The following is a 27628-nucleotide window of genomic DNA, read 5'->3' as shown; positions in this document are numbered from 1 at the left end:
GTGGGAGTGGAGGGTGGGCCTCGCCCGGGGTGTGTGGAGGGTGGGGGTGGAGGGGTGGGCCTCGCCTGGGGGTGTGTGGAGGGGTGGGCCTCGCCCGGGGGTGTGTGGAGGGGTGGGCCCCGCCCCTTTCTCTCTTGGCTGAGCTTTGTCCTCTGTGCTGGGGCCCTCATCTGCATCACAAAGTGGCCGTCTGTCCCTGTCTGAGTCTGAAGGGAAGTGTCTCCCTTTCTTAGACTAAAAGCTGGGGGCAGGGTTGGGTAGAGGGGGACTTTGTACAGTTGTGAGGCTTTAAGGGGGATAGAATGGGAGAGAGGTTCTTGTTTCTTTCTACCTTACCTAGTTTGGGTTTGAAGTGGACGTGTGGGCTCCCCTATTTTTCCCAAACCTTCCTTTGAGAGAAGGGTGCTCTAAAAGGCAAAGTCTGGTGTGTTGTCTGTCCTGTTTCTAGGAAAGAGAAGACTTTGAGACAAGTGTCTGCCCCATTCACTGTCATTTCTACCCAGCACCTAGCTCTAGGGCAATGTCTTTCTCCCAAAGCCCCTAACATTAGGCCTGGGAGTCTAAAGAGGTAAATAGAATCTAAGAACTTGGGGAAGGGGAAAGATGTCTCTTATAATTTTCACCCACAAGGGTGTACATTTGTCCTGTTCAGCATTTATGATTGTTTTTGAGCATTTGCAGGTATTTATGTATTTGTGTGCTTGTGTGATTTTGTGATGTGTCTGTGCATATGTTTATTCATTCATTTCATATCTGAATACTGAACATCTCTGTGTGTACATGTGCACACACCAGCACTAGAGATTCGGCTGTGACCAAGGCAGCTACAGACCCTGCCTTTGAAGAACTCTGTTGAGAGTGGTGAGGGATATGTGTATAAAGGTAAACTGTCAAGGTCTAGGTTGTGTTTGGATGTGTGTGACAGGATTATGTGTCTTTGTAGGCCTGTGTAAAATTTCTGTCCAGCTCTTTCCGGGGTAGGTGGCCAGGTGTATATAGTTCCCTATGTAGCTGAGTTCTGAAGGCCTTTTCCCTCCAGGCTGGGCCTCCAATTCCCTGTCTGCAGAGTGGGGTGGGCTTGACAGGTGGTTAGAGGGAGTCCAACAGCTTAGCTCTGGGAAGTATACCCCTCCCACAAATGATTCTGACCTTTTCCTGACCTCCTAGCTGAAGATATACCCCATCCCCCCAGTCTGTCTGACTGTGAAAGCAGAGCTCTGATAATGGGAAGTTCTGGGCCGGTTTATCCCTCTCTCCTCCCACCTGGGCTGGTCTTCTACTGGCAAGAACAATAGTAACTGGGGACAAAGGCTTATCTTAGGCAGTTTCCCTTTTTTCTCCCTTTCCCCCTATGCTAGAAAATAAGACCGAGGGTAGCAATCAGGCTGGCCCTGCGCTAGCCCTTTCCCAAGGGCCCCCTCTGTCTTGAAATTGATTCCTTCTGCTGACTGGACCCTCTGTTTGGAAGGATTTGTGGGGCATGGGGAATCTTATATTCTCTTTCCCAAGAGCCAGTGTCTCCTCCATGGCATTGTAATAGCTGTCTTTCCTTTCCAGCACCTTAGTTGTTTTTTTTTTTTTTTTTTTTTTTTAAGTTTTTTAGCTGAAGCTGGACACATACCTTTATTTTACTTATTTTATGTGGTGCTGAGGATCGAACCCAGTTCCCTGCATGTACTAGGCGAGTAGTCTGTCGCTGAGTCACAACCCCAACCCCTTAGTTCTTTTTTATTTAGGTTTTTTCTTCATTGTTTCCTAAACTGTAACCTTGTTTCCTCCTTCCCTAGCTGCCAACTCTAACCTATCCCGCTCTATCCCCCAACTCCATCTTTCCCTCCTTTCCCTGGCAAATTCAAGCCTTTTTCTATTGCATCCTCCAGTTCTGGCCTTTTCTTCAGCCCTTATTTTATCTTCTCTCCTCTGCTTAATCATCAAACAAAATCCATTTAGCCTTTTCTCTTTTTTCCCCAACTCTGGCCACTTTGTTGCCGTACTTTTGTCTCAAATACTGTCCTTTCCCCCTTAGTCTGGCCTTCTTTGGGTCTTTCTCCTGCCTACATTGCAGAAGAACATCAAGATAATGTAGCCAAGCCTAGTGACACACAGCTGTAATCTTAGCTTCTTGGGAGGCTGAGGCAGGAGGATCACAAGTTTGAGGCCAGTCTGGGAAACTTAGCTAGAGCCTGAGTGGGAGGAAAAAAAAGTGTCATCTGTGTTCAGGATGGTGTGATGGAGTGCATCCAGGTGGCAGAGAATAGGACATTCTTGGTCTACTAGATATCTGGTAGAGATGAGTGTCTTAATAGTAGAAGGAAGGAAGGGTTTTGTTACTGAGAGCCAGAGTTAGCCCCTTCACTTAACATGCAGTGGGAACTTAGTAAGCATCGTCTTGATGTATTTAAGGTATTTATTTCTCTATCTGAAAGAGGTTTAAAAACTAAAAAGTGAAAAGGGTGGGGGACAAAAAAAAAAGACAGTGAGCCTGGGAATGATTGAACTTCCTAACCTAGCTTCCACTAGGTTAGGAAGCAGGAAAGAGGCTTCCCGTATATTCTTCTGTTCCTGTTCCGGGAGGCCTTGTGTCTTCTCTGATCAGAATCATTAGGAAATTGCCAAACTCAGTCCTCACTGGCCTTTTTGTCTTATAGCTGCGGGCACCTACCTGCCCCCCCTGCAGCAGGTATTCCAGGCACCTCGACGGCCTGGCATTGGCACTGTGGGGAAACCAATCAAGCTCTTGGCCAATTACTTTGAGGTGGACATTCCTAAGATCGACGTCTACCACTACGAGGTGGACATCAAGCCGGATAAGTGTCCTCGCAGAGTTAATCGGTAAGCGATGTACATCTTTGCCACCAAGTCCATGAGTCTTTGCTTTCTTGAGTCTCAGAACCTTGAAAGAGGGACCAAAAGGGTAAAAGAAAAATTTAATTGAGGATGGCACCACCAAATCCAAGAAGACATTTTGAGGGAGGGATGCCAGGTAAGGTAAATGCTGAAAAATACTGTTGGATTTGTTTATCAGGAGATAATTGGTAACATTCGCCAATGCAGTTTCAGTGAAGTAGTTGGGCTAGTTAACCCAGTAGCTACAGTGAGTAAAGGAATAAGTGGAAGGTAATATGGTAGGAATAGTGAGAACAAATGGCTTTTTCCAGATAGCTTGGCAGTGAAATGAGGAGGGAATGTATTGGCTAGAGAAAACCATAGGGGCCAAGTGATTGCCTAGCACATTTCATTATTTGTTGAAATGAATGAATGAGGAGCTTTTAAGAATGAGGCATGGGGTATGTTTATAGATTGAGGTGAAGGAGTTGGTAAAGAAGGAGAGGTTAAAAGGTACAACTCAGGCAGGAGGAATGTGGGTGGGATGTCCTTGCTGAGGTAGGAGGATATTGCAGGATATATATTTGGGGCATTAGCCTTAGATAGAAAAAGTAATATTTTTTTCTAAAATTAATTTATTACTATTTGAAAATGATGTGAACAATATAAAAAAATTCAAGAATTACAAAACAAGTAATAATAAAAAAATGCCTCCTTACTACCCTGGTTCCCGTAGGCCTTGATTTTTACCTTTCTTGAGTATGTTTCCAGATATTTTTCTATGCATATGCAAGCATATATGCATATATAATATTTTTTAAAAATGCAGAAAATACAGTATCTTACATACCTTGTTCTTCATCTTTTATTTTTCCACTAAATCATCTATTTTAGAAAATAGTATGAATTAATACATGCAAATCTGCCTCATTCTTTTCATTGTTCTATAGGTATTTCCTTGAACAACTGTATTTAACTTATTTAATCTATTGAGGAACTTTTAGGTTGTCTAAACTTCTGCTACAAAAGTGAAACTGTTGAATATTATTATATGTAGATACATATTTGCACTTAAATGTGAGTGTATCTGTAGAATAGTTTCCTAGGAGTGGATTTGCTGGCATAACACATTTTAAATTATTGAGATAGCATCAGCTTTTAAAGATAAGTTGTAAGTTGTATCGAAGTGCCTGTTCCCCACACCCGCACCAGTCTTGTATATCCGTATATCCACTTGTTTTTGTTTTGGGCATTCTGATAAGTAGATAATTACATCTTGGTCTAATTTAAAATTGTATCTCATTAATGAATGAGGTTGAACAGGTTTTCATATGTTTAAATGGAAGAAGCATTTCAAATGCGAGAGGAAGAGAGGGAAAAAGATGCTTGCATGTAGAAATATGTTTGTGTGTATGTCTGGGAACTCAAGAGTAGCCTTGACTGCTCTTTTCAGAGATACTAGAGCTGCTTTCTGATGGGAGGCAGGAGTGGGTTCTGTAGTGAGATGATAATGGAGAAGGGTTGACAGTCTATGAGGGATGGAAGTAATCAGGGACATGAAGAAGATTCCTGTGCAGCCCTGAGCCTAATTGGGATTGAAACCATGTGTTTATAGTTATTCCTAAGGTACCATTCTGGGTGTGTTTTATACAATAGTAAGCAAGCTTTGATTTAGAAAGTAGAGAGATCAGGTGGTTGGATGGGCTGGGATTTTGAAAGAATGATAGACACTATGAGATTTAAGTAGCAGAGGTCAAGAAGGGAAATCAAGGAAGAGATGATAGTGGAGAGAAAACAGCATAATGGGACTAAGTGCATCAGAGAGAGAGAGAGGTGAGGTTCTACAGTTTATTCCTATTCTAGTTCAGATCTCTTTTTTCCTTCCTACCTTTTTCCCTTATCAGACTGGGATTGGAGATTGGAACACTTGGATTCTGGATAGACCCTGAGATCAAGTCCTTTCCCCTCAAATTTCCTCTTCTCAGAAGGCATTCACACCCACTTTTTCAGGCCCTTGAGAAACAGGATCACCTTGGAACATGTTAGAAATGCAGAATTTCAGGCTGCACTCTAGACCTATTAAATCAGAATGCATTTTAATAAACCTCCAGGTGATGGATAGGAATATTGAAGTTGAAGAAGCATTTCCATAGCAAGATGTTAGGAGTAAATACAATTGATGGGACATTGCCTGACTTTGAATAACTTCCAAAAGCTTGAAGTGGTAGTCTCTCAGCTTCCACAGGCTACTCCTATCCCCCACAGGGAAGTGGTGGAATACATGGTCCAGCATTTCAAGCCTCAGATCTTTGGTGATCGCAAGCCCGTGTATGATGGAAAGAAGAACATTTACACTGTCACAGCACTGCCTATTGGCAACGAACGGGTAAGGTTGGGAGTCAGGCTAGGCCTATGTCAGGGGTCTGGAGTGGAACAGCTCATGTAAGCCCATTTGGAATCTGGAAGTCCAGAGATCCTTTTAGTCTTTTGTGCTGAGAAAATGTGTTTTAGGTTGAGGGATGGCTCATGTTTATTGGCCTATTATATATCTGCCCCCTAAACAGACTGAAATTAGAATTAAAACAGACCTGAAGGACTTCCTACTGGGTTGAGAGGGACAGAAGCACCGAACCAAGGTAGCTGGAAACTGAGGAGCTGGATTTACTCTGGGGTCTTTATTGTGAGCCCCTGTTGACTTAAAGAGCAGATTCTTGGCAGATCTTGGGGGCATTGGGACAAGGTAAGGAATGCTGGTCTGTGGGAAAGTGATGGCAGTCCTTCACTCCTTTCTCTCACCCTCCTAAAGGTCGACTTTGAGGTGACAATCCCTGGGGAAGGGAAGGATCGAATTTTTAAGGTCTCCATCAAGTGGCTAGCCATTGTGAGCTGGCGCATGCTGCATGAGGCCCTGGTCAGTGGCCAGATCCCTGTTCCCCTGGAGTCGGTGCAAGCCTTGGATGTGGCCATGAGGCACCTGGCATCCATGAGGTACTGGGTGTAGTTGATATCTGGGCTACTAGTGTTGGCAGAACTGCTTTGGAGGGAGGAGGGGAGTGAGCACATATTAAGGTCCCAGAGTGTTCAATGAAAAAAAGTTGAAATCCTACCATGTGCCAGGCAAGTGTGCATATACATTTAGGTGGTTTAAATCCCAACCCTGTCCTTAGATATCTTTGGGTCTCACCCCATCTGTCCCTGCAGGGCAGAGAAAAGGTAGAGACTTGCACAAGGTCAGTCATACAACTAGTAAAGGATCAGAGCTGGCATTAAAGCCCTGGTGTCCTGCCTTCCAGGCCAGGGCTCCTCCGTGCCCAGGATGCCTCACAGGGTGGGGGCCTGTGCCCGAGGGACCAGTTCTCTGCCTGTCCCTGCCAGGTACACCCCTGTGGGCCGCTCCTTCTTCTCACCGCCTGAGGGCTACTACCACCCGCTGGGGGGTGGGCGCGAGGTCTGGTTCGGCTTTCACCAGTCTGTGCGCCCTGCCATGTGGAAGATGATGCTCAACATTGATGGTGAGTGGGGAGAGCCATGGAGCCAGGGGCACCCCCAGTCCAGTCATCATACTCCCAGCCTCATCCCTCCCAGCTCTGCAACCACACTCCTAGTCTAATTCCTATAGCCCTGGCACCCCTTTGTCCCCCATCCCAGTACCCTATAAGGAAGAGGGTATTCATTACAATGCTTGCACTTAGTCTAGAAAACAGAACCTGAGCTGAGCCATCTCTACCCTGTCCCCACAGTCTCAGCCACTGCCTTCTACAAGGCGCAGCCAGTGATTGAGTTCATGTGTGAGGTGTTGGACATCAGGAACATAGACGAGCAGCCCAAGCCCCTCACGGACTCTCAGCGTGTTCGCTTTACCAAGGAAATTAAGGGTGAGGACTCAGCCAGGTGGGGAAGGAAAACAGTGCCCCTTTTTCTTTAGCCTTAAGAGGAAATTCCCTTGGGAGAGGCCAAGCCTGGGCACATGAGCAACCTATTCCAACTCTGACAAGTAGTGTGTGTATCTCAGGCCTGAAGGTGGAAGTGACCCATTGTGGACAGATGAAGAGGAAATACCGTGTGTGTAATGTTACCCGCCGCCCTGCTAGCCATCAGACGTAAGTTGGCAGGGTTGCTTAGTCATACTCAACTGGTGGAAGAGGGTTGAGATTTCAAACACTCCCCTGAGTCCCCTTCTCCCACTGACCCTGAGAATGAGCCTTAGACTGCCCTGTTTTTGAAGATAAGCTGTGGGAATTTGGCATCCCTCCTCCAGCCTTCCCAGATCCATTGATTGTCTGTATAGTAATTTTTACCTTCTTGATCTTCTTTCTTTCTTGGGCCTTTACTATAGAGCAGGCATATTCCATTAATTCTAGTTATTGTTCAATAAATATTAGAATCTCTCTCAATTTATTCTTCTTCCTGAAGAAAGCAGTCCAGGCTCCTGGGCTTATCCTTGGGAAAACTATACTGTATTCCAGTTCCTTTCTTGACTGAAAGCTATGGTGGACTCTATCTACTTTGTGTCAGGCTTTATGTTCAATGTTAGAAATATGTAACGATCAGATATGCTCCTGACTGGGGTGGATCATAACCTTCAAATCTTTGGCTTTTGCCATGGAGCCCAGCATTGTCTGTTTTCCCAAGAGTGGCAGTGCTCAAAGAGGTTGGGTAGGATGAAGCAGTTTCTGAAACTTTTCATGGTTGTGGGTCTACAGAGGTGGGATTGAATGCTGGGTTATGATACCTCCTTTCCTTCCTTCAAACAGGTTTCCCTTGCAGCTGGAAAGTGGACAGACTGTAGAGTGCACAGTGGCACAATATTTCAAGCAGAAATATAACCTTCAGCTCAAGTATCCCCACCTACCTTGCCTGCAAGTTGGCCAAGAACAAAAGCATACCTATTTGCCCCTAGAGGTAAGGCTGCCAAATAATGGCTGGGCTAGGGAACAGGCATTGTACCAGAACACTGATTATCAGAGGTCTGTTGATTCATTCATAATCTCTCATCCTCATTTTCAAGTTTAGAAAATTGACAAGGTGAAGAAGGCATGAGATAGGACTGTGAAATAGAGGCCCTTGTCTTACCTGCTGAATTCTTTTCTTATCCCTGGTTCTACCCTTGTGTTCTTTTAAGAGGCTAGGCAGAAGGGCAACCTATATTTACTGTTTAATAAGTAATTAGTTCAGTTGGGCACAGTGGGACATGCCTGTAATCCCAGTGGCTCAGGAGGCTAAGGCAGGAGTATCACAAGTTCAAGGTCAGCTTGAGCAACTTAGTGAGTTCATAAGTAATTTAGTGAGACCCTATCTTAAAAGTTAAAAAAGGCCTGAGATGGAGATGTAGCTTAGTGGTAAAGTGCATTCAAAAAAAAAAAAAAAAAAGAGAGTAATCAGCATTCAAACAGATTTTCAGATACTCATGTTATCTTTCATTTTTTTAAGTTGTAGATGAACACAATACCTTTATTTTATTATATTATTTTTATATGGTGCTGAGGATTGAACCCAGTGCCTCACAAGTGCTAAGTAAGCACTCTGTCACTGAGGTATAACCCCAGCTCCTGTTACCTTAATTTCTTTTTTCCTGTTCTCTGGAGAGATCCTTCTTGACCTAGTGTACCTTATTCTACAAATGTGCATTATTCTAAATAAAATGGAAATGAATAGTACTAAATTCTGTTTCCCTGGTGGTTAATGTGTTCCTTTTGAAAAACAGTGAGCCCCAAGATTTGTCATACTTTTATACTTTGGTAGACGATTGAAATCCTGCAATTAAAGAAAAAATAGTAATGCTATTTAAGTCATAGAATACAGTGCAGAATCCCTGGGCTGTATTTGGTTTAGTATGTGCTAGACAGAATGTCTACTGGAAAACTTCTGCAGATGGCTTCATTGTTTAGTCCAATATTACTCAGAAAGTAAGGTCCGTACACCAACAGGATAGGCATCACTTGAAAGTTTATTTAAAATACAGAATCTCTTTCCATAGTACTGAGTCAGAATCTGCCTTTTAACATCCAGAGAGGATTTATAATTATATTAAAGTTGGGAAGCAGTACCCTAGACTATTTTTGGTTTTCATTTATTTTTTAGTTGTAGGTGGACATAGTATCTTTATTTCTTTTCTTTTCTTTTTTTTTTTTTTGGTACTGGGGATTGAACTCAGGGGCACTTGACCACTGAGCCACATCCCAGCCCTATTTTGAATTTTATTTAGAGACAGGGTCTCACTGAGTTGCTTAGTGCCTTGCTTTTGCTGAGGCTGGGTTTGAACTCCCGATCCTCATACCTCAGCCTCCCAAGCCGCTGGGATTATAGGCATGCACCACCATGCGTGGCCCTTTATTTCATTTTTATGTGGTGCTGAGGATTGAACCCAGTGCCTCATCTGTGCTAGGCAAGCACTCTATCATTGAGCCACAAACCCAACTCCCCTAGACTATTTTTCATCCTAGTAGCTGGAGTCAGATAGCTCAGACCAAAGCTCAAGCTTTTGTGAGTTTCTAAGATTCTGGAACTAACCCCTGGAAATGAGACTGAAGGGGAAAGAGAAGCCAAAGCCCATAATTCTGACTTGGTTAATAGCTGGTGATGCACAGAAAGTAGGTTGAAAGCATTACGTTCTTTGAAGAATAAATAGAGATCTTTAGGGATAGTTTCAGCTAAATTGATAGTGGGTGATAATGTACTGTAAGCTGAAATTTACTAGCAAATTAACATTATTTCTGTTTAAACTATAGTTTTCAAGGTGAATAATTTTAATGATTTATATCTTGGTTTTTTATTGTTGTTGTATAACAAGTAATTTATTGAGTTCTTACTATGTGTTGTGTACTCATTTATATCCTATGAATATAGAGATTAACAAGATAGACAATGTCCCTGCTGTCATGGAACTTACATTCTGAAAGGGGAAGAATAATAAGTTGATAAACAAATAAGATAGTTTCAGATGGTAGTAAGTGGTATAAAAATAATAAAACAAGTTAGGTGGGCTCAGTGATGAATGCCTGTACTCCCAGAGACTAGGGAGGCCAAGGCAGGAGGATCACAAGTTTGAGACCAGGGATGGGGATGTGGTTCAGTGGTAGAGTGTTTACATAGCATGCATGAGGTCCTGGGTTTGATCCTCAGCACCCACAATTAAAAAAAAAGAAAAAGGGCTGGGGATGTGGCTCAAGCAGTAGCGCACTCGCCTGGCATGCGTGCGGCCAGGGTTCGATCCTCAGCACCACATACAAACAAGGATGTTGTGTCTGCCAAAAACTGAAAAATAAATATTAAAAAAAGAAAAAAGAAAAAAAAAATCTTACATCTGGTGGACTAGGGTTGTAGCTCAGTGGTAGAATGCTTGCCTAGCATGTGTGAGGCACTGGATTCAATTCTCATATAAATAAATAATTTTACCGCATATAATAAATAATAAATTAAAGTACCGCATATAAATAAATAATAAATTAAATGAAGATCCATCAGCAACTAAAAAAGAATTAAAAAAAATCTTACATCTGGCATCATCCAGAAAAAAAACAAAAACAAAACCAAAAATGTGTTTGAAGCCAGCCTCAGCATCTTAGAACCTGTTTCAAAATAAAATAAAACGTAAAGGACTGTTGGTAAAGCACCCTTGGATTCAATCCCCAGCACCAAGGAGCGGAAAAAGGATAATAAAGCAAGTTAAGGGCAGAGAAGTAAGGGTGTGAGGGGTTAGGAAACTACTTTAGTTGTTGTTGTCAGGGAAAGCCTTTTTTAGGAACTATTGAACTAAGTCCAAAATTATGCTTACCAACCTTGTAACAGCCTGAGGGTGGGGCTTTCAAGGCAAGAGGACTAGCAAGTGCAAAGGCTCTAAAGGAAGGTGGAGTTTGGTTCTCTTTTGAGGGCCAGATAGAAGGCGATAGTGGTAGGAATGTGTTATATGATGTAATAGGAGATGATGCTGGAGAGAGGTGCAAAGTCAAATCATATAAGATATTGTGGCCAAGGGGGATTTTTTTTTTTTAAGAATAGCTTCATCAAGATATGATTAACATACCATAAAATGCATCTTCTTAAAATGTACAATTGGGTGGTTTCAGTGTATTCACAGACAGAGTTATGCAACATTTTACTAATTCCAGCCATTTTCTTTACCCCCAGAAGAAAGTGCACACTCATTAGCAGTCATGCACTATTCTTTTTTTTCCCCCAACAGCCGCTGGTAACCACTACTGTATTTTCTGTCCCTGGATATGCCTCCTCTGAACATATCGCTTAAATAGAATCATACAATATGTGGCCTTTTGTGAATGATTTCTTTTATTTAGCATAATTGTTTCAAGATTCAGCTTGTGATTTTCAAGGTTCATCTGTGTTGTTCCATTGCGTGGATATGTGTCACATGTCACATTTTGTTTCTCCTTCAGGTGATGGACATTGGGTTGTTTCCACTTTTTGACTATTATACATAAGGGTGCTGTGAACATTCTTATATATGTTTTTGTGTGTGAACACATGTTTTTGTTTCTCTTGGGTATGTATTTAAAGAGTGAAATCATTTATAACTGTGTTTAACATCTTGAGCTGCCAAGTGTTTCCAATATGGCTGTGTCGTTTTAGAATCCTGTGAGTAAGGGTTCTAATTTCTGGTTAGTGGAATTTTATTCTAATTAGAATAGGAATCAATTGGAAAGTTGTTTGTTTGTTTTTGCAGGATGGGTATCAAACTCAGGGCCTTGTGCATACTAGACAAATGCTCAGCCACTGAGCTACATCTTTAGCCCTGGAAGATTTTTTTTTTCTTAATGTATTTTTTAGTTGTATATGGACACAATACCTTTATTTTATTTATTTATTTTTATGTGATGCTGAGGATTGAACCCAGTGCCTCATTACATGCTCTGCCACTGAGCCACAGTCTCAGCCCCAGCTCTGGAAGATTTTAAGTAAAAGAAAAACAACATGTATTATTTGAATTCCACAGCTAGAAACTAGTAATAGCCCAGTGCCTCCAATTTAAATGTTCAAATCAAAATTCATTTCTGCTTTCATTTTTCTATTTCAAATTGTGGTAAAATATATATAATATAAAATTTGCTATTTTAACTATTGAGTTTAGAGTTTCATAGCATTAAATATGTATACATTATTGTAAAACTGTCATTATTCTCTATCTCCAGAAATTTTTCATCATCCTAAACTGAAACTGTACCTGTTTAATAACTCTCCATTGCCCTGTCCCTTTAGCTCTGGAAACCACCATTGTGCTTTCTGCATCTATGAATTTGACTACTCAAGAAACCTTATATAAGTTGAATCATAATATTTGTTCTCTTATTGGCTTATTTCACGTAACACAATGTCTTTAAGGTTTATGCTGTAGCATGTTAGAATTTCCTCTGCGTTATGGTTGAATAATATTCCTTTGTGTATGCCACATTTTATCTGTTCATCCATTGATGGACACTTGAGTTACCTCTACATTTTGGCCACTGTGAGTAAAGCTGCTGTGAAAAAGGTGCACAAATACTTAATCATGTCTCCGCTTTCACTTCTTATGAGTACACACCCAGAAGTAGAATTGCTGGTTCACATGGTAATTCTGTGTTTAATTCCTTCCTTCCTTCCTTCCTTCCTTTCTTCCTTCCTTCCTTCCTTCCTTCCTTCCTTCCTTCCTTTTCTTTCTTTGTTCTTCTTTTCTTTCTTTCTGCTAGTGATTGAACCCAGGGCCTTGTGTGTGCGAAGCAAGCAGTATACTGACTGAGCTATATCCCCAGCCCTGTGTTAAACTTCTTGAATCACCATACCATTTTCCATAATGATTGTATCATTTTGCGTTCTCATTAGCAATGGTTCTGGTTTCTTTCCTGGGTTAGTTTTTTGCTAGTGTTAATTCTATAGCACTGGAAACAATGGAGAGTGCTACAACTTTAAAACATCTTTAAGAGAGCAACCGCATAAATTTTAACAATGCTGGATGTCCATTAAATTGCTGATATTGTGTGTTTGTTAAAATATGGAACTTAAAAGCAGGTGACCTTGGTTTGGTTTTCCCTCCCATTTTTAGCATGAACTCTGGGAATTAGAATGAGAACCAGCATGTATATCATGTTGGTCTTAGGGAGCGTGTTATACATTTCATCTCATCTAAATATTTACAACAACATTATGAAACAGTGTTTTTCCCCATGTCTAAGATTGTAGAAGCTGAGTCTCAGGTTAAGGGACCTGCCAAAGGTAACATCACTTAGAAATGCAAAACTGGACTTTAAACCCAAGTCTCTCAAAACCTACTTACCCTTTATTCTGCTATAAACCTTCCCGCTCACAGCATCCTGAATATATTGGGAAGTGGCAGTCTTATACATCACTAGACATTTTTTTTTTTTTTGTCTTTATCATTTTCTCTTGGAGCCAGAACAGATGAATCACGTAGCAGGATGTTCCTCAAACAATGGTGGACACCATTGGCTGACAGTGATTTCTGTAGTCTGGGGGCTCAAGAGTTTAAAACCCATATGTAGTCCTCCTCAATTGTTGTAGGATGGAACAACTCACTTCCTGCCACTAGTGGAGACTGCTGTAAGAATTAATTTGTTTGAGTTTCAGTATTCAGAAGAGCTCTATGTTATAGTTTATTGAGGGTTTAATGTGCCCTAGAAATGTGCTCAGTCCTTTAAATCCTTTATTTCCTCTCCATACGGCCCTATCAGATTGATATTGTTCTCATTTAACAGACCTGAGCTCTGAGTCTGGATCCCAAGATTCTAATCACATAATAGTATTATTTTTTGTTTTGAATGTGAATATTTTGTAACTTATATATCAAGTAAAACTCAAGAGGAGAATACATGTATGTACAAGAGATTCTTCCCCTGGTTGACAGTGAAGGTCTCTTATGGGGTGGATTGAACTCAAGCCAGAGCTGCCTGTCCTTTTCATTTCCTCAGGTCTGTAACATTGTGGCTGGGCAGCGCTGCATAAAGAAGCTGACTGACAACCAGACTTCAACCATGATAAAGGCTACAGCTAGGTCAGCCCCAGACAGACAGGAGGAGATAAGTCGCCTGGTCAGTGGGGCTGCAGAGAAATGCATGCTCATTTACTCAGTTATTGGGACCCTTGGTAGCATAGATGTTTTAATGCCCCAAAAGACCCTCCTTCAAGAGAACCCAAGTTTGGATTTGGTGCCGGGGACTCCACAGGGCTGTTCTTGCTTCTTGACACTTTAGCTATTTTGATTTTCCCCTCCAGATAACTTTACTGTTGTCCACTGCTGCTTCCTTCATTTTTTATTCCTCCTCCCACCTTACCTTTTAGGGCTATTTCTTGCCAACTTCAGCTTCTCTTCAGGGCTGTCTCCTTGGGACCCAGAGGGTGAGTTACGGTATTACCAAGCTGCTATTCTCCTAAGATGTCCTTCTTTGCCTGCAGATGAAGAATGCCAGCTACAACCTAGATCCCTACATCCAGGAATTTGGAATCAAAGTGAAAGATGACATGACGGAGGTGACGGGGCGAGTGCTGCCGGCGCCCATCTTGCAGTACGGCGGCCGGGTGAGCAGGGTCAGGGCCACACAACATCTCTGGGGCATATGTGGGTGGTTGGGTTGTTTAACCAGGGGCTTTTGGTCCCTACCCACTTGGTTCTACTGAGGCTCACCTGGGCGCCCCCTCTGCCTATTCGCAGAACCGGGCCATTGCCACACCCAATCAAGGTGTTTGGGACATGCGGGGGAAACAGTTCTACAATGGGATTGAGATCAAAGTCTGGGCCATCGCCTGCTTCGCACCCCAAAAACAGTGTCGAGAAGAGGTGCTCAAGTAAGGAGGGTTGGTATGTGGGGTTGAAAGGGTGGGAAGAAACCCAGAGCTACTGCTCCCTGCTGCCCAGGGATCAAGATGGATCTATAGTCTGTTCTTTCTGTCTTGTCTCTGCCTGCCTTGTCCTTTCTGGATGAGACTTTTTCCTTTTTTGTCCATCTGTGGTTAGGAGACTTCAATAAGGAGCCGTGTCTGTACCAGAGATGATGATTTTAGGATATGAGTCTCCTAAGGGAGAGTTTAATTATTTTGTTGTCGCAATTATTATCATTGGTAATAAGTAGTGGTAGTGATAACTATAATGTTTATGACACATTTTATTTAAATACCTAATTTATGTTCTCCCATTTCATCTTCATAGTGAATAGGTAGTGCTATTTCCAGTTTCAGGAGACTGTAGCTCAGAGAGGTTAATAAGTAACTTGTCCAAAGTTTGCACATCAAGAAAGTGTCAGAGTTGGGATCAAATCAGATCTGAGCTTCAAAACTTACGTTGCTAGTTGGAAACAAACAAACAAACATAACAAGCAGGTTCGTTAGCTCAGAGGTGAGCTGTCCTCTCCTATCCACAGAATTTGTTCTGTCAGGTCCAAGTGACCTGAATTAGGTGAATGTGACTAGTAAGGATGGCTGAGTGACTTGGAGTAGATGGCAGCTATGGGGAAAGTGAAATAGCTGAATGGCTTAAGGAAACAAGCTAGGGGAATAATGACTTCAGTGAATGAATGAATAAGTGAAGTCACTCACCCTTTCTCTACAATCCTTTGTTTTTAAACAAAAAAAACTTTTATTGAGGTATGTTTTTAAAAAATCCCACAAAACTCATACTTAAGTGTACTGTTCAGAGATTTATGCTATGGTGTGAGTGTGTGTGTGTGTGTGTGTATGTGTGTGTGTGTGTGTATGTATCAGTGAGTGACACAGAGTGAGAGAGAGAGAGATTGAGAAGAGAAGGGGAAATGTATTTATGGTACTGGGGGATTGAACCCAGGGTGTTCTACAGCTGAGCTACATCCCCAACACTTTTTTGTTTTAAATTTTATTTACTTATTTTTGTGATACTGAGAATTGAACCCAGGGGGCTCTACCACTGAACTACAACCCCAGTCCCTTGTATTTTTTTTATTTTGAGACAGGATCTCACTAAGTTGCCAAGGCTGGCCTTGAACTTGCTATCCTCCTGCTTTAGCCTCCTGAATTGCTGGGATTACAGGCATGTGCTACCACCATTATTTTTATTTTTGAGTCCTTCTTAATTTTATTTTTATTTTAAGACCAAGTCTCACTAAGTTGCTGAGACTGGCCTCAAACTTGTGCTGCTCATGCCTCAGCCTCCTGAGTTGCTGGGATTTTGTGTCACCATCCCCACCTTTTGCTATCTTGATGTGGTGGCTCTCTGGATGTGGAATGGGGTCAGTGTACTCTGGGTATGAATTAGAGTCAGTGGAGCTGGTCATTTGGGGTTGTGATGAAGATAATGGAGACATGTGCCCTTGTGGGTTCAGATGGTCTTGGAGTCTTCATAAGAATTAGTTCTAGCAGTTCCCAGTAAATCCACTGACTCTAGACCCTGCCCTTGCTCTTCTGCCCTCTCCTTACCATTTCCAGATAAACAACCACCGCTGTCATATTATGGTTTCTCTTAAATAGATTTTTTTTGGGGGGAGGGTCCCCTTTCTTGGGTTCTTTGGATTTAGCTCCATTTGGGATAAGCTGCTCTTGCACTTGGCCTAGCATTGGAGGGTTGGCCCTTAGCAGTATTAGAAGGGCTCCCAATTTTTTTCCTTTGAGCCTGATCATTTCATTGGTAGCTCTATTCTCTGTATACTTCTCTCTTACTTCCATGTTCTTTCATTGTCTAATTTTTTTTGTTTGTGTGTGTTTGTGTGTGTGTGTGGGGGGGGAGGCAGTCTATTGTTTGGATCATTTTGAGACATCAGGAATTGGTAAAACTACAATCTCAGAGTTGGAAGGAGTCAATTTCATTGGGCATTTTCCTCTCTCAGTGACCCCCTAGGTATAGGGGGTGAGAATGTGATATGTGCATCTGGATCAGTGACACCCCATTATATGTGTGATTCTGAATTAAAGGTAAAGACTTCTGAGTCTTCAGCAATGGCACTGGGTGAGATTGTCCAGGGAAAATGTGCGTACTAAGCAGAGGCTGAAAATAGAGAAAATAGAAAGTAAACAGAACAATGTCTCCAAATGTGGAGGAGGCAGTGGGATTCAGAAGCACAGAGAAAGAGCCCCCTTTTCATTTGAGAATGGGGGAAGAAATGAAGTGAAGTAGGAGAAATTGGTAATTGGAGTGGATAAGGAAGTTCTTTTTTTTTTTTTAATATTTATTTTTTAGTTTTAGGTGGACACAACATCTTTATTATATTTTTATGTGGTGCTGAGAATCGAACCCAATGCCTCATGCATGCTAGGCAAGCACGCTACCACTTGAGCCACATCCTCAGCCCGATAAGGAAGTTCTTTGAACCCTCAGGATTTTTCTTCTGGCTAAGGAGACTCTATTACTGTTGAGTCAATTTCAAAACCTTCCCCCTCCTAGATGTTTCTTAGTACTTTTTGGTCCCTAGCACTGGGTACAGTATCCCAAATGTGGTCTGCTATTTAGAGAAGATTGGGAATACCCCTTCCCTTGAAGTAGGGACTCACTATTAATGAAGTTTGGTAACTCATTGGCATTTTTGTTAGTTACAGCAAGTTGTGTGCAAGGCAGAGAAATGGAAGAAATGATGTTAGTGGACCTATGAGAGCCCTACCTCTTGTTTTCAGGAGACAATGCTTAGGTTATTTTTTTTTTTTATTCTAACATTTCTTTTGAAAAAAAAATTAAATAATAAATGTAGAGGATAATATACCTTTCATATATCCATTATCCAGAGTTTTGTCAGTTACCTTATCCTTTTTTCAAAAGTAAATATAAATAAATTTGGCATTTCTTTATATCCTTCATTCTAGTCCCATTCCTCCCTTCTGATGTGGCATCTAAACAACTATTTTTGTTCTTTATTTGTACATTATTGCATTTTTGTGATGCTGTGGATTAAACCCAAGGCCTTTCACATGCTAGGCAAGCACTCTAACACTGAGTGTGTTTGATTAATTTTTAAAAATTTGTTAGTTTTTTTTTTTTGTTTTTATTTTTTATTTGTAAATGGACACAATAAAGGTTTATTTATTTTTATGTGGTTCTGAGAATTGAACCCAGTGCCTCACACATGCCAGGCAACTGCTCTACCACTGAGCCACAACCCCAGCCTGAGTGTGTTTAAAGATTTTTTTTTTTTAAGAATTTTTAAAAATACATTTATTTATTTGTTTTTTTAGTTGTAGTTGGACACAACTCCTTTATTTGTTTGTATGTGGTGCTGAGGATCAACCTAGGGCCTCGCGCTTCCTAGGCGAGCGTGCTCCCCCTGAGCCACAATGCCAGCCCATGTTTAAAGATTTTTAAAAAATTAAATTCCCTGCTGCCTGTTTCAGTCTATCAGTTTATTTTTGTAGGTTGATTTTTTTTTTTTTAAACTATATTGCATGTGTACCCTGTCTACCAACTTTGTTTTCCTTTCCCAAGGTAAAGCCCTAAACTAAAGGAAAGAAGCTTGTTTAATTAGCTCAAGGTATCAAAGAACCAGTAGGGGAGGAGGAAGCTTGTTTTTACTGAGCATCTCTTGAGCTCCCATCACTTTGGAACCTCATTTATTTTGAGCAAAAGGCCTTACAGTTAGACATCTGCCTATTTCTTTGCATATGTAATGAAGCACAGCTTTCAGCTGCTTGAATCAGGGACAAGGTAGGAGCCCTGGGAATACCTACAGGTCCTTTCTCTGGGGCTTTCTCCACTTCCTTGGTGTTCTCTCTGTTGCACACTTGGCAAGCTCTGTCTTGTCCTATTCAACCATTAATGTATTTTTTTTCCACTATCTGCTCATGTCTCATTCATGTGCCTTAATAAGTGCTTAGCACCTAAGATGGAGACATTCATTTGAGTTTTAAAGTGGGACTTACTGGCTCCTATCACAATCGTGCTTGTGCTACAGGAACTTCACAGACCAGCTGCGGAAGATTTCCAAGGATGCAGGGATGCCCATCCAGGGTCAGCCTTGTTTCTGCAAATACGCACAAGGGGCTGACAGCGTGGAGCCCATGTTCCGGCATCTCAAGAACACCTACTCAGGGCTGCAGCTCATTATCGTCATCCTGCCAGGGAAGACGCCAGTGTATGGTACAGTTCTCTTGGGACAGTGATAATTATGATAGGACACTTCTTGGGATAGCTCCCTGGGGGATTTTTGGTGGAGTTGATGGAGAGTTTTGATTTCTGCCAAAGGTGTCCCATGTTAGTATTCCTCTTATGAGAGAAATATCAGCCTATATGAGCTATTGGGTCATCCTAGATTTTATTTACCTGCCCACAGTCCCTCCCAGTAATACTTTCTGGGGACCTTGTGTGCTGATCTTTCTGCCAGGCTCAGATGGCCAGATACACAGATGGGTCAGTTGAGATTCCTGTCCTTAGGAGTGTGTAGTTTATTAGGACATTGTGCAGCCCAAGCAAAGATATGGTGGTTCTGCTAATGTTCTGTTACCTGATAATGATGTGGACTTTTTAAGAGGTTTCTGTCTTCCCTTTTTTTTCTCTTTTAGAAAAGAAATGACTATGTATGTCTCTGTTAGCACTTTTCTCTTATTCCATTTGCTCAGCAGCTCTGTGCTCTTGCTCCCATCCGGTTCTGTTATCTTTGGTAATTCATATACCTTTCAAGCTTCAAACATTTTTAGATTTCCCCCTCCTGGAATACGTTACTACAATTGTGTGTATGTATGTGTGTGTGTGTGTGTGTGTGTGTGTGTGTTCCTGAGGATTGAATCCAGGGCCTTACGCATGCTAGGCGAGTGCTTTACCACTGAGCTACATTCTAGTTTTCTTCTTCCCTTGACTTCTGGATGTTTTCTCCTATCTCTCATTTCTTTGTCTTATCAGGAATGTCTGGTATTCTCTGGCATTCTGTCCTCTGCCTTTACATTCTGTTGATACTCCCATTCATTCCAATTGCTTAGGTTATCACCTCTTGTTTATAAGTTATAGTACTAAAATCTTGATCCAGCCCTTGAACTCTCTGCAGTTCCTATATTTCCATTTGGCCTCTTTCTTCTGCAAGTTGTTGGTCATCTATTCTAACCTTTATTCACAAGTCTTTCTTGAGTAGGTTACCAGATAAGATTTTGTGACTGTCCTACAAAAAACACCTTCAGGGGCTGGGGTTGTTGCTCAGTGGTAGAGCACTCACCTAGCAGGAGTAAGGCACTGGGTTCAATCTTTAGCACCACATAAAAATAAGATAAAGGTATTGTGTCCACCTACAACTAAAAGTATATAACAAAAACGAAAAAACACCTTCTTTGGTCCCCATTCACTACTATGTTAAGGACTTTGTGGGTCCTGAACTTAGTTTAACCTCTTCAGTTTTATCTTGCACTGCTTACTTGCTATTCATACTAGAAAGATCTGGAATTGGAACTGAATTTAAGTCCTGGATGTACCTAACTTTTCTGAGCCTCATCAATTAATGATATAAAAAGCATCTAGCAGAGTGCCTGGCACATAGTAGATAAATTTTAAATGCACGTTCCTTGTCTGTGCTTTCCACTCTCTGGTTTGGCTCTCATCATTTTGTCTTTGCCTGGCTATCTGACTACTCTTCTTGTTCTTCTCTCTTGCCCTTAAAATTCTTTCCATCCTTTGAGACCCAGTTTAAATGCTGCTTATTCCTTATTCCTGTCATTCCACCTGGAGGATGAACTTGTCTTTCTGGATTCCTCTGATTTATCAGGCCACTGATCAGTTACTACCTTGTTTAATTTTGAGTGTGGAATATATCTGATTCTGCTCTGAAACCTTCTTGCCTCTGCACATATAGAAGATACTATCTTATGTTGTTATGATACTCAATAATTTCTTATGAAGGGAAGTTGGTTGACCTTCAGGTTATTTCTCTCTTAAAGGGCCTTAAATTCATAGTCCTGAAAGAAAGATAAGGATGCTTTTTAGGAGAACTGCTTTGAATAAGTATCCCTGTGTGTGGTTCCCTCTGTTATAGGAAAATCCAGTGTTTTGGCTTACTGCTGGAATCTATCTAGTACAGCTTTCTGGGGAGGCAGTACTTGATTAGAATTTTCCCCTTGCTGGGCTCAGTAATATTACACCTCTCCCCAGCCTTGTGCCTTTATTAGGTCCTTGGGTTTCTTCCATTTACATGGAGTTCCTTGGTTATACTATCTGGACATGAGACTATCTGCCTGAAAATTAAGCCAGCAGATAAGAGAAGCAGTCAGATTCTACTAAAGACCCTTCAGGAGGCTGGGTGAAATGACACTCTCCCTGTGATGGTCAGATCAAGGTCTTGTTGGCTTTGTGGTTTCCCTGAGAGTGTAGACAGTGTCAAATTTGCTCAGTTCTGATGTGGTACTATATATATCCAGTTTTCATTATATTTTATATTTTCTCTCCATTAAATTGATACCATTTACTTTTTAAAAAATGCAGCTTCTTATTAAATTATAATAGATACATAGAAATCTGAAGTGTTTAGCTCAATGAATTTTCACTGTCGTCAGCGTAATCAGTACTTAGCAGAACATTATCACCACTCAGCTATCATTCACTGAGGGAACGACTATTCTGGTTTCTAACACCATAGATTAGTTTTGCATATTTTTAAAATTTCATGTAAATGTAATTACAGTGTATGTATTTTTTGTGTCTGGCTTCTTTCAGGCAATATTAAATTTGTGAGATTTATTTGTGTTGTGTTTAGTTGTAGTTTGTTACAGGTTTTCCATCATGTGAATATAACACATTTTACATGTATCTGTCCATTTTACTGTTAATACACGTTTGTATTGTCTTCAGTTTTTTTAAAAAATATTTTTAGTTGTAGATGGATATAAAATCTTTATTTACTTATTTATGTGGTGCTGAGAATTGAACCCAGTGCTTCACACATACTAGGCAAGTGCTCTACCACTGAGCTGCAACCCCAGCCCTAGTCTTCAGTTTTGACTACTATAAATAATGCTTGTACATGTCCTTTGAACACCTGTGCATATTTCTATTGAGTGTGTATTACCAACTAACACACCAATAGCAGTGTGTGATAGTTCTAGGAGTTTCAAATCCTTATTAAACTTGGTATTCTCTTTTTCATTTTAGCCATTCTTTGGGGTTTTTAATGATATTATTGCATTATGCTTTTAATTTGATTTTCTTGTAACATAAAATTGAATATCTTTATGTCTTGACTAGTCACTAGCCTCTTTTGTTAAGTACCTGATCAAGTCTTTAAAATACTAGTTTTTTTCCTTTGATATCATTAACTCCAAAGGACATTTCTGATCATCATTTTACCACTTTCTTAGATACATTTGACTTTTATTTTTGTTCTTTTTGGTATTGGGGATTGAACTGAGGGGAGCTTAGCCAGTTCCCCAGCCCTGTTTTGTTTTATTTTTTTTTTAAGTTTTAGACAGGGTCTCACTAAGTTGCTTAGGGTCTCACTATGTTGCTGAAGCTGATCCTGAACTTGAGATCCTCCTGCCTCAGCCTCAAGAGTTCCTGGGATTACAGACGTGGGCTGCTACACCTGGTTTGCATTTGACTTTCTTGTTCACTTGCTCCTTCTTGAAATACTGTCTTCCCTTGGTGTTCACCATGCAACACTGTCTTTTTCTTCCTTATAGCTCTTTGGATTTTTGCTCCTTGCAGACCCATCTTCCTGTTCTGCAAATACTTGGAGTTTCTCAAGATTCAGATCTAAGCCCTCTTTTCACTCTATCTTCCTTAGTGATCTCATCAAGATCATGCCTTCAATTACTGCCTGTACTTAAATATTGCAGAAATTTCTTTTGAGCTTCCAACCCGTATGTCCATTTGCCTAGTTGATAACCTTAGTGGGATGACAAAAAGCACTTCAAACTAAACATGTTTCTTAAAGAATTTGTTAGAAAAGCTAGAAACTTAAAATTTATCCATAAAAATATCTTCTTTTTCTCATGCTTCTTGTCTATAACTGAGTTCCTAAAATCAAATATCTTCTGAATCTATTTGTTTCCATCTCAACAACTCAACTTTGATTTTTTTTTTTTTAATTTTAAAAGTTGTTTTTTGTTGAGGGATGGGCAGTGTTGGAGATTGAACCCAGGGCCCAGTGCATGCTAAGCACAAGCTTTACTACTGAACTATGTCTTCAGCTCCTTGACTTTATTCTTAACCCACTCAGTCCCAAATTTTCAATTCTGAGAATATTTCAATGAAATTATCACATGCACATTAAAATAGGTTGGAAAACATAATCTAGTTCTCATATAATTTATTATTTAGTATTAATTACAATAACATTAATGAATATTATCACTAATCATTCATTTACTACTTTTCTCAAAAGAATAGAACTCTAGAAATATTTATTTCAAAGTTACCATGATACATTGTTTGCTCAATATAAGGTTTTTTTTTAAAACATTTATTTATTTACTTCAGTTGTAGGTGGACACAATACCTTTGTTTATTTTTATGTGGTGCTGAGTATCTAACCCAGTGCCTTACGCATGCTAGGCAAGTGCTCTACCTCTGAGCCACAACTTCAGCTTTCAATTTAAGTTTTTCGTTTCATAAATGGGATGATGGGACATAATGGGTTAATCTAAGCCACCCTCATCTTTTCCATAGATTAGCCTAATTACCACATTTTTTTCTGTTACAACATGGTCCCGTGCCTCTCCTTTTTAGCTAATATGGCCTTTCAATTTCTTAAATATATCATACTATCTATCTCCTAGCAGAGTACATGTTTCCTTTGCCTGAAATGCTTCCTTTCAAATCCCTCCTTTAAGCCCTTTGCTGCCTTCAGATTTCATTTTCATCATTTCTTACTCAAGAATATTTTTCTGACTAGTGTATTACCCCCTATTATGTTCTCGCATAGCTCCACGTGGTTTTCTGTTGTAGCATTTACCAGTGTTAGAATTTTCATGGTTTTTAAAATTAGTCACAAAGTAAGCATTGTAAGAGCAGTGTTTATGATATGTTTTCTGGTCACTATTATGTTCCTTAACACTTCATAACACTACCTAGCATTCAGTAAATACTTGTTAAATATGTTAATCACTTCTCTCCCTTCCTGTAGCTGAGGTGAAACGAGTTGGAGATACTCTTTTGGGAATGGCAACACAGTGTGTGCAGGTGAAGAACGTGGTCAAGACCTCACCTCAGACTCTATCCAACCTCTGCCTCAAGATCAATGTCAAACTTGGTGGCATTAACAACATCCTAGTCCCACACCAGCGGTATGAACTCTGTTGACCATTTGATCTTGTAGAGGTACCTTGCTGGGGATTAATGAACAGACAGGCCCTTGGCCAGGCAGACTGAATCAGACTTAAGAGGGAGAAGAACAAAGTGAGTGCTAGATGGTGCTAGGCAGAGAAGATCCAATTCCTCACCATTTTGTTTTCTCTTCTTTGCTCAGCTCTGCTGTCTTTCAACAGCCAGTGATATTCCTAGGAGCAGATGTTACACACCCCCCAGCAGGGGATGGGAAAAAACCTTCTATCACAGCAGTGAGTAATATGCTTCAGCTTCCTCATAAGGTTCTCCTCTTAACTCTGAGCCCTCAAGACTGTGCATGATTTCCTTCCCTCAGCCCAGGCTCTTCTTGACCCTGGGTAAGACCCTGCAGCTCACCATTCCCTTTACCCTTAAAGCTCTGCGTAATCTTTTTTTGGGGAAAGATTAGTGAGAATACAGCCTAAGGACAGAAACTGTAGCCAGTCTCCCATCACACTTACTCTGCATTTGAACTTTTCTCTTTCCACACTTGCTTTTAGGATATGGGGAAGTATATATCTTCTCTGAAATCCCTCTTAAGGGAGTTACTTAGTTCCTGGGATTGTCCTTTCCTCTGCTCCATCCCCACCCTTAATCTGTCTAGTTGATTAGATGTCTCTCCAATGCCTCTTCTGATTTTTTGGCTCCCTGTCTCTTAGGGCCTTCCAAATTGCTAGGGATCAGCAATTACTTCATACTTCTATTTCTTCAGCTTTCTTATTTCCCTAGGTAGATTTGTCTTAATTTGGTAAGGCAGACAAAACCTATAATATGCTTATTCTGATTTGCTTGTGGCCATCCCTCTTAGGCTATGGTCATTCTCCCTTTTGAAATTGACATACTTCCATCAACTACAAGATGGTCATGGTTCCTGGGTGGATTACTAATTAAATGGAGAAAAGGATAAACTTGCCCTGGATGAGTCATTGAGTTAGTAGTGCCAAATCTTCACATGTTCTTCCGCAAGGGATAGTGCCAGGCCTTGTGCACGATGCTTTATAGGTACCACACCACCATTGAAAGCAAGTATTCTTATCAGAAGGATTAAGTAAATTCTGAAAGTACAGTAGAACAGACTTTTTGAATCCAAGACCCTGCTCATTTGGTTGCACAGTTTTTTCGCTAAAAAGCCTTTCCTCAAACCCACATTCTGACAGGGAAGGTGATATATTGGTGGCTGATCCTTTCTTTTTGATTGTCAGGTAGTAGGCAGTATGGATGCCCACCCCAGCCGATACTGTGCTACTGTGCGGGTACAGCGACCACGGCAGGAGATCATTGAAGACTTGTCCTACATGGTGCGTGAGCTGCTCATCCAATTCTACAAGTCCACCCGCTTTAAGCCGACGCGCATCATCTTCTATCGAGATGGGGTCCCAGAAGGCCAGCTTCCCCAGGTAGGGCCCATGTTGAGGCCAGAGGGCTAGGTGCTTTTCTAAGCTGTTGGCTCTGGGAGATGTGCCAGTTCTTCAGGAGCTTCTCTAAATGGGGTAGGCTTATAGGCAAGGATCACAACTGAAAGGTGAGTATTAAGCATCTATAGACTTTTCTTCTTACAACAGAAAGCCCTTGATGCCTGTTTACTGGTTGGTTCATATTGGAGACTGCTTTAGATCAGTCTTTTTCATTCCTCTCCCTCCCTCCCTCAGACCAATGATTCTCAAATATATCAACGTAACCTGGAGGAACTGTTTAAACAGTTTGTGGCTCTACCCTTGCAATTTCTGTTTCAATGAGTCTAGGATGCAATCCTAGAATCTGTCAAACTGACAGGTTCCTGGATTTTGCTACTGGACTAGAGACCACACTTGAGAACCATATTGTTGACCTTTTTTCATAATGTTACTCCTATTTATTCTCACTGCCAACCCTCATATTCTATTGTTTAGACTAGTATACTGTTTTCTTAATTACCTTTGTGTGTGTGCATATGTGTTATTGAGGATCAAACCCAGGGCTTTGTACATGGTATGCAAGTGCTCTACCACTGAATTATATCCCCAGCCCTTAACTACCATTTGATAGTATTATGACTATAGTTTATTGGGCACATCTTATGCTGTGAACTGTGCTGTAGCACTTTAAGTATGTTCTATTTAATGCTTATAGTTGCCAAGGAGAAATAATAATTTTATCATTGCCATTTGACATATGAGGAAACAGGTTTGGAAATGTTAAATGAGTCTTCATTGTCACTCAAGCTGATAAGTAGTATTGGGATTCGGACACATTGTTCTTATTCTGAAGTCCATTCTCTTAAACATTGCACTCAATTTCTCCAAGTCATCCATTATTTCCTAAATGCCAGACAAACTTATCATATCACTTCTGTATTCAGAAATCTCTAGTAGCTTCACAAAGCTATGAGTTAAGATTCAACTGATTAGCAAAATTATCAGCAGTTATTAATCCATACTGCTTTTTAGGCTTTTATTTAACTTCTTAGTCTTCACAATGGCTTTGTAATTCTTATTAGTAACATTAATGGATATAGTGAAAGTGAGATTTAGAAGGGTTATATAACTTGCTGAAGGTGATACAACTATATGAAGCTTGGGTTTAAGCCTAGTTCTAGTTGTTTCCAAGGTCTTTCCTTTTCTACTGTACAGTCATGTGTGTGTAGTGTACATGTATGTGTGTTGGGGGGTTGCTGTTGGGGATTGGATCAAAGACCTTGGGCATACTAAGCTTGTGCTCTACCACTGAGTTATACTCCCAACCCCTTCCATATAGTTTTCACTTCCTATTTCTGACGTCTATGATCACAGGTAACTATTGTCTATGATTTTTACACTGTGATGACTTCATTAGCTCATTCATTTTCTTATAATCTTACATCTTTATGGGATTGGATTCATCTATTCCCCCTGCACCTATTCAGGAACTTGTATGTCTGCTTTTCTCTGGTGGTCCAAACCCTATCTACTCTTGGAGCTCACAGGGGAATTCCCAGTATCTTCTTGATCCTGAAGTTGACCTAACTTTGAACATTGGGATTTTAGTGATTGCTCTGTGAACTTTGATTTTGTGTCTTGATGTTGGGTCTCTTTATGCTTGGGAACCAGGAGGGTACTCTCTTCCTAGTCAAGGTGTTATTGAAACATATCAGGTGAACTGAGTATAAGGCTGATTTTTGGCAGGAAAAGCCTATTATCTCTTAATTGATAAGCATCTGTTTATAAAGGGAGGCTGAGCAAAAAGCCCTATTATAGATGACAGTCTTTTAATTCAGGAAAGCATATGAACTCAAGAGGAGTTGTGTATCTTTGTCTCCCTCCTCACCCTGTGCCTAGATCCTCCACTATGAGCTACTGGCCATTCGCGATGCCTGCATCAAACTGGAAAAGGACTACCAGCCTGGGATCACTTATATTGTGGTGCAGAAACGCCATCACACCCGCCTTTTTTGTGCTGACAAGAATGAGCGAGTGAGTGAGGAATTGAGGAGACCACTCATACCCTTATCCTGTCTCCCTTGTCTTGATAAGGAAGAAGCCCTTGAGATGAAATCTGGGAATTTAGTCCTTGTCCTGTGCATCTCCCTGGCTCATTCCTTCCCCCTGACTCTTGTGGTCCATCTGTACCACCTTTTTCCTTTAGTGTCCTCCTTCT

The 27628-nt window shown here is 40.9% G+C and overlaps 1 protein-coding gene across 3 annotated transcripts in view; it reads left to right on the top strand.

The window, feature by feature from the left end:
• The window catches only part of LOC107141957 (argonaute RISC component 1), a 37462-nt gene that overhangs the window by 3634 nt on the left and 6200 nt on the right, over window positions 1-27628 (top strand). For 2 of the 3 annotated variants that reach the window (XM_048815761.1, XM_048815763.1), the window contains exons 2-16: window positions 2649-2832; window positions 5092-5212; window positions 5633-5814; window positions 6202-6338; window positions 6567-6701; window positions 6839-6926; window positions 7581-7728; window positions 13743-13862; window positions 14227-14358; window positions 14483-14616; window positions 18672-18856; window positions 23817-23976; window positions 24159-24249; window positions 25219-25413; window positions 27310-27444. In XM_048815761.1, coding sequence (XP_048671718.1) covers window positions 2649-2832; window positions 5092-5212; window positions 5633-5814; window positions 6202-6338; window positions 6567-6701; window positions 6839-6926; window positions 7581-7728; window positions 13743-13862; window positions 14227-14358; window positions 14483-14616; window positions 18672-18856; window positions 23817-23976; window positions 24159-24249; window positions 25219-25413; window positions 27310-27444 — 2147 coding nt within the window. The remainder of the gene's footprint in view (window positions 1-2648; window positions 2833-5091; window positions 5213-5632; window positions 5815-6201; window positions 6339-6566; window positions 6702-6838; window positions 6927-7580; window positions 7729-13742; window positions 13863-14226; window positions 14359-14482; window positions 14617-18671; window positions 18857-23816; window positions 23977-24158; window positions 24250-25218; window positions 25414-27309; window positions 27445-27628) is intronic. The other variant, XM_015485274.2, reaches the window with a different exon arrangement.

The sequence above is a fragment of the Marmota marmota genome, unplaced genomic scaffold, assembly GCF_001458135.2.
Source record: "Marmota marmota marmota unplaced genomic scaffold, marMar, whole genome shotgun sequence".
NCBI classification, from domain to species: Eukaryota; Metazoa; Chordata; class Mammalia; order Rodentia; family Sciuridae; genus Marmota; species Marmota marmota.
Note: the sequence above shows the minus strand (reverse complement) of the source record. Positions and strands in the feature narration are given on the sequence as shown.